This window comes from Amaranthus tricolor, chromosome 2 (genome assembly GCF_026212465.1).
Source record: "Amaranthus tricolor cultivar Red isolate AtriRed21 chromosome 2, ASM2621246v1, whole genome shotgun sequence".
NCBI classification, from domain to species: Eukaryota; Viridiplantae; Streptophyta; class Magnoliopsida; order Caryophyllales; family Amaranthaceae; genus Amaranthus; species Amaranthus tricolor.
In genome coordinates, this window is record NC_080048.1 from 179,303 (window position 1) to 191,637 (window position 12,335).

Here is a 12,335-nt window from a genome sequence, read left to right on the forward strand (position 1 = left end):
CAAGGAGCAGATAAATTTGTTTTAAGAGGTAGAAATTCTCATCACAATGTGAATATAAATGAAACTTGTCATAATGATATCAGTGACAATGTTAATTTAGTTGATGATGAGAATGTCACTGAATTTTTAAATAATAATGTTAATGAAGATGATGAAGTCAATCCATATAATGTTATGCAAGATGATGAAAACATTATTTCACCATTGGATTCTTTTGATACTAAAGATTGGGATAATATTGATAATAAATTAAGAGACATTATAGTTGAAAAGGGACCTATAAGAGAATTAAATCTTGATTTTCCCTTGGATGTTTAATAATAGGCATTTTTCTTATTCATATTTTTCTCGAAAATTGAGTAATGGAGAGATTAGCGATCGAAAATGGTTAATTCCAAAAGCGTTGACAAAGTGTTTTGTTTTTGTTGTAAGTTGTTTAAATCTGCTAATAATCGAAATTTGCTAGCTAATGAGGGTTTACGTGATTGGCAACATATTAGCGAAAGACTCATAAAACATGAAACTAGTGCAGAGGTAGGAAACACGGACACGGCATTGAACTGGCGTGTCGCGTGTCGGACATGTGTCGGACACGGAAACGTGACGAACACGCGAAAATCCGTGTCCGACACGCCAAATGAAGTGTCCAATATTTTAATATTTTTCCAGACGCGTGGATACGGCAAGGACACGCGACGGACACGGCAAGGACACGTGTGTTCTTTTTTTAAAAAAATATAAAATAAAATAAAATAAAATTTGAAAACAGAGTCAGTAATGACACAGGCGAACACTCGAATTCCATTTCCCTCTCAATTCCCTCTCTTGCTCTCACTCCTCTAACCCTAAAAACTCTACACACCTCTTCCTCCACCTCCACCACGCCACCGCCACCGACGGCTGCTCCTCCATCACAGACAAACACTCGAACTCGGTGCTGCAACTGTTGGCTGCTGCTTCCCTGTGGGCTGTGGGTTGTTCGAATCCAATCAAAGAATCCCTAAAAATTGAAATTTTTGATTTTGTTTAAGGTATTTTCACTCTTTATCCTAAATCCTAATATTAATCTTGTTCTAGTCTTTAATCTTAGTGTTAATCTTAAATTCTTAATCTTGTTGAGTTGTTGTTTTAACATTTATTTTTAAATCTTGATTGTGGGTTCTTTTTGATTTTCAAGTATAGTTTTTGTGGTTTGTTGGCTGCTGCACTGTATTCAATATTCATGTCTTACAATGAACAAACAAAACGGTTGAATTTGAAACTGAACAAAGAAAACGCATTCAATAAATGATAGTCTTGGATTGTAAATCTGTGCATTCAAGAAATTATTCACTATATTTGATTTCAATTCAAAAAGTTACTTGACTTTGTTGAAAAAATCATGTGGTTTGCTTTGTTCTATCACTCATGAAATCTGGAATTTATGACTGTATTCAATATTATGATTTTGATCTAAGAGGTTGTACTTGCTGATTATGCAGCTAAAAATGCATAGTAACTGTTTGTTCATATGCATCTTCATTTTTAGCATTTTTTTAATGTGTTTGTTAATGTTATTTGTTAATGTTAAATTGTTAATGTGTTATTTGTTAATCTTGATTTTTAAATCTTTAATCGTGGTTGTTTGAATTTGAAGAGTTCAATCATGTCTAGTAGTGGGGCTAGTGGCTTTGATTCATGCAATGTTAGTAGTGATGCTACAAATGAAGAGGGTGATTTTGGTTCTTATCCTTTGTGGAAATATGTTGTTAAAGGGGACAAAATGAGTGGAGGTGGGGGTAATTATACTTGGCAATGCAACTTTTGCAAACAAATAAAGAGTGGTTCATATACTAGAGTTAGAGCACATTTGATGGGTGTTGCAAAAGGTGGAATTAGTCAATGTCCTAATGTAACAAATGAGGATAGAATGCAAATGAGAAACTTAGAAAGACAAGTTGAGCAATATAAAGAATCTAGACAACCAAAAAGACCACCCCTTCCTAGTCAATCTTTGTCTTCTGAAACTTCTCTTTCACCAACTTCATATGCCAAGAAAAGAAAATCTGACAACCAATCACCAAAGCTTTTGATATACAAGCTCGAAACAACTTAGATGCTGAGATAGCAAGGATGTTTTTTACTGGAGGATTGCCTTTCAAACTTTGTCAAAACCCTTACTATGTTAGTTCATACAACTATGCTGCCACAAATAATATTCTTGGTTACAAGTCTCCTGGTTATAATAAAATGAGAACCACTTTGTTAGATAGAGAGAAAGAAAATGTTGAAAGGCTTTTAGAACCAACAAAGGCTACTTGAATGATATGTACTTGATGGCTCCAAAGCATTGGTGGGCAACTTATGGCTCACAAGTTCCGATGCTTCAAGCATTAGCATTCAAGTTGTTAGGACAAACATCATCTTCTTCTTGTTGTGAGAAGAATTGGAGCACATATAAATTCATTCATTCATGTACTAGAAACAAACTTGCACCAAAACGTGCTCAAGATTTGGTGTACATTCATAACAATCTTCGTTTGCTTTCAAGGAGAGGTGAGGCTTATAACAAGGGAAGAACAAGGTTGTGGGATGTTGGAGGAGATGACTTTGGAAATCTAGAAGATTCTATTTGTCTTGGCATGGCGGATCTTTCTCTTGATGAGCCCAAGTTGGAAACTACTTTTGTAGCGGAGGATGATGATGGATGTCATATGGATGATGTGTGATGATCAAACTTAAATTTACCTATTTATTTGGTTTTCTTTGATTTGGTTTGTATGACTATTTTTAAATACTCATGTTGTTTATTTGGTACTTATTTGAATTTTATGTGAGTTATATATTTTTAAAGTGTTTATTTACAAATATCAAATGAAAGATTGTAAAATTATCTTTAATTTGATATATTTATTATATTACCATTTTCGTGTCCCCGTGTCCGCCATTTTTAAGTTGGCGTTTTCCCGTACCCGTGCCGTGTCCGTGTCCGTGTCCTTGTCCGTTTTAGTGCAACCTAGGTGCAGAGCATATGACTAATATGAATAGATGGAATGAACTGAGGGATTGAAAAAAAGTCAAACAATTGATAAAACTTTACAAGAAGAGACTATGAAAGAAAAAATGCGTCTGAGACAAGTTTTTTTTCGAATATTTTGTGCAATAAAATGTCTTTTTTTAGACAACATGTAATATTTTGTGAACACATTTATATACTACATTTTCTATATTTTTCTTCTTAAATCTATATTTTAAAAATATTATAGAAGGAGTCCAATTTTTTAATTTTGCCTAGGGCTTACACAATATCAGGAACATCACTGCAAAAGCCTAGCCATCTACCCTCTTTATACTAGCTTTAATAACCTACTCAGAGCAACATCAACACCATCCAACATCAATTATAAACATAATTTGCCTCCTTTCTTTACTCACATATTAATTTTCAGTAGTTTGACCAATATTAATTTTTTTTTTATCATAATCGATTAATGAAGAAATTTAAGTTGATTGCTGTTGTATTGGTATTCACACTTCAAAGGTATGTTCTTTACAAATTTATTTAAATTATTTATGTTGGATTTGAAGGTACGTGTATTTTCGATGGAGCTCAACTAGTAGCTGTAGTTGGTGGCGCAGTTGTGTCAGTGCATGGAGGCTGCCGGTGGAGGGAGCTATTATGGTTGTGATAAGGCTTCTAATAATGTAGCAAGAAGATGATTATGAATGGAATTAAGGTAGTAGAATGAGGGTATTGTTGTCATGAATTGAAGGAATCAGCTATTCTTGAGTGAACACCCTGGTTTTGGGAGGAGCTTCAAAACGAGCTTGTTGAAATGAATAAGCTGTTTTATCAAATACTTATTTTAGCTTATTTGACCTAACCAACCGGCTAATATACTCAAACAGCTAAAATATTCCCAATCAGCACTCTCATCAAACACCCCCATTATTTTATCATTCTATGGATGAATTTTAAATAACAAATAAATGGTCAATAACACTATCAATAATAGCATTAAAAACATTGTACAATACTAGTACTTTTATTCAATGCAACATGATGGTTCTAATGGAATATAAGAGTACTTGTACTATTTAATTATCGATTAATAATAGTGATATTACTCTTTTCTCAACACGTTTATATATATTAGTAAATTGAATATGTTAATAGTTAAATTATGACACATAAATTGACAATTGATGTTTTATGATCTAACTCAAATTTGAACGCATAAGCTTCAATTATCATTTTCAAAATAAGTATTTCAAAGTCTATAAAGATATTATATAGGTTTTAGTTCAAATTGAATATGTTAATAGTTAAATTATGACATATAATTTATTAATGAGGTTTTATAATCTAACTCAATTTTGAATTTCTAATCTTCAATTACCGTTTTAAATGTAAGTATTTAAAAATTGTATAAATATATTGTATAGCATTTAGTTCAAATTTAATATGTTAATAGTTTTAACACTATTATTGATAGTTTTATTGGCCATTTATTTGTTGTTTGACATTCATCCATAGAATGATAGAATAATACCATTTTATATAACTTCGTTCTAAAATTGTGAAATAGATCCATGTTTAGGTAGAAATTGATCAGTTTAACGTCAAAATTAATCACTTATAGGTTGAAATTGAAATTTTTTACTTTAATTGATATGTTTAAGTATTACTTTACGTTAAAATTATAACATTTAAGGTCAAAATTAATAAATGCCTAGAAAATGAAAAACAAGGGAAAACATGTGATGTTGTTTCATGCGAAAATTGGGCCGGCCCACTCTTGATTTCAATTTGAGACGGTCTCGGCCAAATTTTGGTGAAAAAAATTGGAAAGATTCAATAAAATAAGCTTTTTTTATTAAAACAATTTCCAAAACAAGTTTCGAGAAAATTTCAATTCTCTAGATAAGTTTTTCGTGTTTGAGTTTAAGGTCAGGTTGTTCACTATTACTAACAGTGACTAAGAAAAGAAATATTATTTTGATCGCGGTTAGTAATAACGTTTGAAGGGACAAAAAAGTATTTAATACAAGCTTGTTCCATGTTGATAACAACGAACAAATGATTTATTTTTTTTGTCCCTTGAAACATTATGACATTGTCTCTCTTTGTTTGCTATTATCAAAAAAGAAGCGTTCGTACATCCAAATCTAGCCTTTGAGTAAGTCACAGTTACTAACAGCGACTTAAAAAAAAAAAAAAAAAAATTGGAGTAAGTCGCTATTACTAATAGCGACTTAAAAAAATTTTTTTTTTTTAAGTCGCTGTTAGTAACAGCGACTTAATGCGTTTTAAGTTTCCAGTTCTCAGTTACTTCCTCATTCCAACCTACGAGATTAAGGAGTTGATCAGTTAACCTTAAAGTCGTCGTTATTAACAACGACTTAAGGAGTTGACTGGTCAACTCCCTAAGTCGCTGTTTGTAACAGCGACTTATTGCTTTAAATTTTTTTTTTGTTTTTCGCTGTTAGTAACGACTTACTCCAATGCTAGGTTTGGATGTACGGATGCTTATTTTGAAAATTAAGTTTTCATGAAGCTTATTTTTAGAATTAAGTTGTTAAATAATCTTATTTTATTCAAATTTTCCCAATTTAAAGTGCGTATTTAATCAGCACATGATTTAAGCTTATTTATGATCGTCTTATACTTAGATCGTCTTAAATGAATATTGTGATGTTAAAATTTTAACGAAAAATCTATATGTGCCTTATTATCAATTATACATGTTGTGACAATATTAATATTTTCCCGCTAATATTTTAAGCGTAAAACAAATAAGTATTTAATAAATAATCAATAAATATTACTCCTCCGAACCAATTTAGTTGTCCTATTTTCTTATTTGGCAAAGTCTTTTTGGTTGTCTCATTTCTATTTTTGTCAATCTCTTTTTACCTAAATATCCTTAGTTCACACAAGTAATTACGAATATACCCCCATATACCTTACTTACCCAACTACCCTTCACTACTTACCCTTCACTACTTACCCTTTACTACTTACTCTTTTTAATGAACCCCACACCATCCTTAATAACCGTGCCCAAGCAAATGGGACATCTAAATTGGTTCGGAGGGAGTATTAATCAATATATTCTTCATGAATCATGATAAATATAAAGATACTATTTCTTAGAAATTTATATTCAACTCAATATTGAATGATATATTTACAACAAATATTTGTTATAATAATTAAATCAATAAAATCTATTTCTATCTATTTATATAAAAAAGCAAATAATATTGATGAATTAATATTTTTCGTGCATTTGCACAAGAGTTATGCAATTTAAAGAGCTATATTCAACTTTTGTTTTATTATTGAAAAAAAATTAAGTGATAAAACATAAATTCTAAGTTTGTTGACACCGAAATTGTGGACTTGTGATGATGAACCGACCTAAAAACCCATGCACCCAAGAAGTATGGCATAACATCGTATGATGATTGATGTTAAAAGTTATCACGGTATCACTAACATGGATAACAGACAACAGTACATGATTAATTATTTATTATTCCAAAATAATAATAATAATAATATTTTATTTCTTTTAAAAAACAAATAAAAAATTTCCAAATAAATACAACTTAATTAGTTAAGGATGGAAGAAGAGTACTTCCCGTGTTCTTATATTGGAGAAAATAGTGAACGTATGCTTTAAGTAGAAGAATGGTGATTGACTGATTGGTAAAGAAGTTATTGTAATTCCTAGATTTGCAGAAAAAGGATGTGTCAAAACTAGATAAACAAATTCTTCAACGCCACCATATTATTTATTATTGCTCATTATATACTTCTACAATGTGTGTGCAAAAGTCCTGGGCTTTAAGTGTAAAACACAGAATTATCTTAATATCAACGGTACATGAATTATGACCCAATTACCAGCTCCTTTAACGATCTCATGGGAGATGAATGTCCGTATGCCTCACTGTCCTTCCAGAACGCAAGTCCTGTGACCAAACAAGTCCATAATCACGCAACAGAATTTGATACACATACAGTTTTATTATATACTTTTAAGTTAAAAGGAGACAAAACTGGATTTAAATGAGCCTTAAAATCATTGATATAGTGTAGACTCAGCAGAGTAGATACACAGTCTGCGTCCCACCCCATTCCATCATGTTACTTTATATCCAGTAGGGGGTAGAGAACAGATTCTTCATCATCATCATCCTATCTAATGTATCCCACTCATAGAAAAACTATAGACAGGGTCTGGGGAGGAAATGACGGCGGCAACTCATACCCATAAAGGAGAGCGCGACCAAAGGAGTCCCCCGGCTCGAGAAAGACAATAAGACGTAGCTACACGGGTAGAGAACAGATTCTACAACAATATTCAGCAGAAGGATAGAAATTAGAATAGAATTACAACCTATCCAGATAAATAAACCCACTGTGGTAGCTAAGAAAAATTCCCGAGTGACGCTGCCACACCTGTGTTGACCATGCACATATCCTTTTAAAATTATAAAAATAATTTGCTTAGTCAATAGATTTTGATGGCTAGCCACTCACAAGTACATGCAGATGAGATTCCCCCAGCCATAAAGAAAAGATGCCCATGATGAACCAAGAAACCTGAAAACAAAAATTGATTCAGAAGCACAAACGCTCACCGACCAAAGCGCCATCCCTCCCAATGCCCAACAACACAAAAAGAAAACGAAGACAATAATATGATTCATGCATGTTAACAACATGCTTGCAATTATAGAAAATAACGAGCCTGAGATTGAGAAAATAACTTAGAATCAAGTGTAACAATTATATTTTAAAGTAACTTGAGTTGCATTCTTGAGAAACCAATGAGGCATATCATGATATAAATATACAAAAATAAAGATAGGTGGATAATACTATACCACATAAAATCACGTGTGAAAAGTGCACGTGGAATCATTAGTCCATTTCCGGTCATTGCAAGCAACATTGATAAAGCCGACAAGCCTTTTATGTTATCAGGATTCAGGTAGTTTGTCCACTGAAAGAAAAGTACCAAGTCATACAAGGCGCATTCAGACAAACATTTTACACTGTACTCATATGTCGCAACATAAACAGAAGAATTACCAATTGCGGAATTGGCATCCACATGAAGAGAAGTGTAGCTGTCCAGCCTGAGATTGCTTTATAAGATTTGACAACATCCTCAGAGAGTTTACCCGTTCTAGCCTGCATTAGGTGAGTGCACATTGTGCATGCGTTAAGGTAAGATTTATGTTAAGTTCATCTAATAAATAATTTGTTGACAAAGACCTAGCATTCTCTATTGCGAAATCAAAAGGTCAGTCATCTAAAAGGCAAAGAATTGCACAACGAACAAGCTTACTATCAATTTAGAGACCAATACCAAAGAATACCTACACAAGTATTAATATAGGGATCACCAGATAGTTCTCACTCACATAAACGGCTTAAAAAGGTTGCCCGTTCAAGGGCTGACAGATCAGTACACCAACATATGTGTTGTCTAGATTTATAAAAACTATATGAAGAACATGCATTCTTGCACTATCTCTTAAAAAGGTGGTATTAATTTTTATTTTCCATGACCTAGAGATTGAAACAACAAACAGACTAATAGTGGAATAGTTTTTCATACCATTTAAAAAACTTCTCCGGCCAGCTTATTAAGGACCCAGTAATGTGCAGATAACACACAGAGTAGCAGAAAATCAAAATAGTGAAAGCATGACCCTTTCAAATGAACCTCAAATAATGAGCATGATCATGGGCTTTTCATGTGAACCTCAACTAATATGCAAACATAGTGGCTGCAAGCTCCAAAATTCTTGAAAATGAAACACTGGTTCATCCCTCTAAAAGCATGGGAAACAACCCCCTCCCTCCCCCCACCACAAAGGACTGCAGTGGCGAATTAACGGGGAGTGAGTGATGTCATTAATCACATCACTTAATTAAAAAAACAAAATCAGTATCAGATGAATCTTTTTGTAAAGATTTAAGGGAAACACGATGAGGCAGGCAGGTCGATTGAAGCTGATGTACAGCAGTGTCTTCCATTGCTTTTGTGGAAGTAATATAGAAAAATTAGATGACACTAAGATCTTACTGTCAATTAAATATGGTTTGTGAATTGTCTAAAATGTAGTAGAATTAATTTTGTTTGGCATATCTTACTGTTTAATTTAGTTTTGTTGAAGATCACATTGTAGCTTAACTGTCCCCTTAGAGTTATTGAAATTTTTTAGGTTTCTGAAATATTCTATTTCTAGCAATGAGGGTAATTGTTTTTGGGGGTTTTCCAAGTTGGGTTTGAGTTATTTTAACTGTGTATTAGAGGTTAAGTTGGTAAAAAAATTCCCAAATGTTCAATTTTAGAGCAGTAGATTATAAAGAATACTTGTAAAAAACATGTTTGTAAAAAAAACACAATTACGATCAAGGTTCAGTTCTCAAATCTGTAGTACAACGGGTTTTTTTAAAAAAAAAATTCTATTTTTGGCTTTTAAGATAGAAATTTAGGTACACAACAATAATTTCTGTAGAAACTTTGGTTTATATAAGCACAATATTATGTGTACCTTTTGAATTTAAATTATCGACATCAATTTTTTTTTGGAACCACCCATGCTAAGGAGCCTAATTATTTGTTAGCAATCCTCCTTCATTTGTTCCATTCAAGATAATTCTATAAAAATAGATTAAGGCTCACCTGTATAAAGCCTATATTCAAATATTTTAGGAAACGAGTTCATATATATATATAAATATATATATATATATATATATATATATATATATATTATATATATATGTATGTATATATATATATATATATATACACCAATAAGAATTTATAGGTCCAGAAAGACCTTGAAATTCACTAAAGGTTTCCTAAATTCAATTTACAAATGCAGTAAGTTCCAATAGTTCCGATAAGCTATAAGAACTGGCCCTAAAGAGCTTCAGCTTACCATGACAACTGCTACCATGGCTAAAGCAAAAGATACAACCCCAGGCAGCATGCTGTTTGGAATATATGGAACAAATGTAGACCACATAACCTACATCCACCAAGCAGAAAAATAAGATGGTATTTGGCAGAAAGGACTAAAAAATACGCAACGCAATTGTTAATCCAGAGGTCAAGAAATTAATCAAAGTTGCACCTGTGGAAGAACAGAAAGCCCGCCAACAGTGATGAAATCCTCCCAAATACCCCAGATAATAGATGGAAGCATGCCACAGTAATTGAGGAAATTGGAGATAAGCCCAGTCCCAACTACTAAAGAGGTTAGAAAAAAGTAAGGAAAGGGCATTGCCCCAGCCATTTTTAGCTGTGTAATGACAATATAAGTGGTAACAACTCCCAAGCACTGGATTATCATTGCTTCTCTCTCCTTTTTCTTGGCAAAGTACGAAAGTAATGAAAGATTCGCAAGCAAACCAGTTAGCGAACCCTGCATCATTTTTCACTGATAATATGGACTTAGATGTTCAGAAGCTAAATAAAATGAATTAAAAATACTAGTAGGAAGGCGTGTTGATTAGATACCAGCCAATTAACTGCCGAAAGAGCAGAATAGTTGCCAGCTGTAAGATTACGAGCATTGAGCAAAATCTGAGGCAACTGAAGGATGAGAAATGGAATATTGGCTGCTGCTGCAAATTTTGCCGTCCACCAATCCCATTGCTTAATGGCCTTGGCTGTTTCCTCTTCCTTGAAATTCAATTAACAATAACAGGAACAAAATTATAATGATTTAAAAAGAAACCAAAAAGAAAGAAATTTCAAGTGAAGAAAGAAGTAAAGAGTAGCAAATTACAGGTTGAATAGGATGAGGAAGATCAGAACCAAGAGCAGCAACAGGCTTGAACTGCTGACGGACATTTAAAGAAGATGGGCTACTACAGTGGTTGTTGCTGATCAAAAACATTGAAGAACTACTGCCATTGTGATGATGGCTCTTAAAGTGAAATATGGTGGAAAGTGATGAATAATGAGGTAACCTAAACGGTGTATAAGAAGGAATAGAAGGCGATAACCGAAAAGGCCGCAGCAAAAACTGGGATACTGCTGGTGTTGCCACAGCAACTACCATTATGTCAATAATGGTATGAGAAGTTCTCCAAAGAACAGAGCAATAATGTTCACCGAACTTACTCTACAGTCTACAGAAGAATGTTGAATAGCTGCAATGAAAATTATCATAAGTTTTCTTCTAAACATTAACATATTGAACTTCACATAATAAATTTGAGTACTTCCACTGAAATAAATTGTAAGCTATCTCATATATTTCTGACTATCAAGAAGTAATATTTCCCAATTCCGACATATCAAAGAGACTGCTGTCTGTCCCCCTAAACATTGTGGTCTATCGAGAGATTGTTCATGGTCGGAACTTCCACAAGCTCATCACCCATGTCTCTATGTATATAATTGATGCATTGTCTGACTCAAGCTCATGTCATATTGCCACTAAAACTATGAAAATCTTCAAAATGGAATGAAGAAATTTTACACACTACACATGTAAATTGCATCAATACCTTCAATATCAAAAAAAAACTCGTAGTTGACATTTGATTGAACAAAACTCAATACCTTCAATCTCATAAATTTTCCAATAACAAAGCATCTAAAAACTCATAACCCAAATCACCCATTATTCAATAACCAGAAATTTAACCCCCATATCCCCAAACACGGAATCATACAAGAACATATTCCAGAGGTCCGAACAGTAGATAAAGTAATGAACATTAAAAGTAAGCTTGTATTAGGCAAATAATTAACAGAAAAAGGGGAAGGGATGTGGCACTTACAATCAATGTTCAATGAAGAATAGATTTTGTAGACCCTTAATAATCAAATTAGAAACCCAGTAATTAAAGTAGAGGGAAAGGAAATGGAAAACAGAAACTATGAAAAGGGAGAAGAATGGAGAATGGAGTGCGGTAGACGGTGTTCAAACTCCGATGGGTCGGTGAATAATGTCTACAGTCTGGAGTATACTCTAGAGATGCGGGAGAGAGATTGAGAGATTGTGAAACTGTAGAAATGTACTTTAACGATATTTTATCGAAAAAACTAGTTAGATATCTGTGTAATGCCGTCTTTATAAAATCTTGAACGTGGTATTATGTTTGTAAGATTTTATCACATAGCATCTAATTTATACACTATCTAATTGTCGTAATATTTTTTGTTAAATTCTTGTTAATTTTCGTTTAATTTATCATTTTATAAGATTTTTTCACATGGTAGCATGTAGTTTTTGCTCTCAAATATTTTAATTCACCATTTTAATGTTTAAATCACCGATTAATGTATCAACGCCCTTAAATGTTG

General features: G+C 32.9%; 1 protein-coding gene across 1 annotated transcript; it reads right to left on the reverse strand.

The window, feature by feature from the left end:
- Positions 1–6,758: 6,758 nt before the first annotated feature.
- On the reverse strand, positions 6,759–12,086 carry LOC130806600 (maltose excess protein 1-like, chloroplastic). Its single transcript, XM_057671737.1, has 10 exons — positions 11,810–12,086; positions 10,807–11,173; positions 10,536–10,700; positions 10,150–10,440; positions 9,955–10,044; positions 8,087–8,188; positions 7,879–7,997; positions 7,532–7,594; positions 7,389–7,450; positions 6,759–6,960 (listed from the first exon to the last, which is right to left on the reverse strand). The coding sequence occupies exons 2-10, from the start codon at positions 11,080–11,082 to the stop codon at positions 6,878–6,880; spliced, it is 1,251 nt and encodes a 416-aa protein (XP_057527720.1). The 5' UTR covers positions 11,083–11,173; positions 11,810–12,086; the 3' UTR covers positions 6,759–6,877.
- Positions 12,087–12,335: the final 249 nt, after the last annotated feature.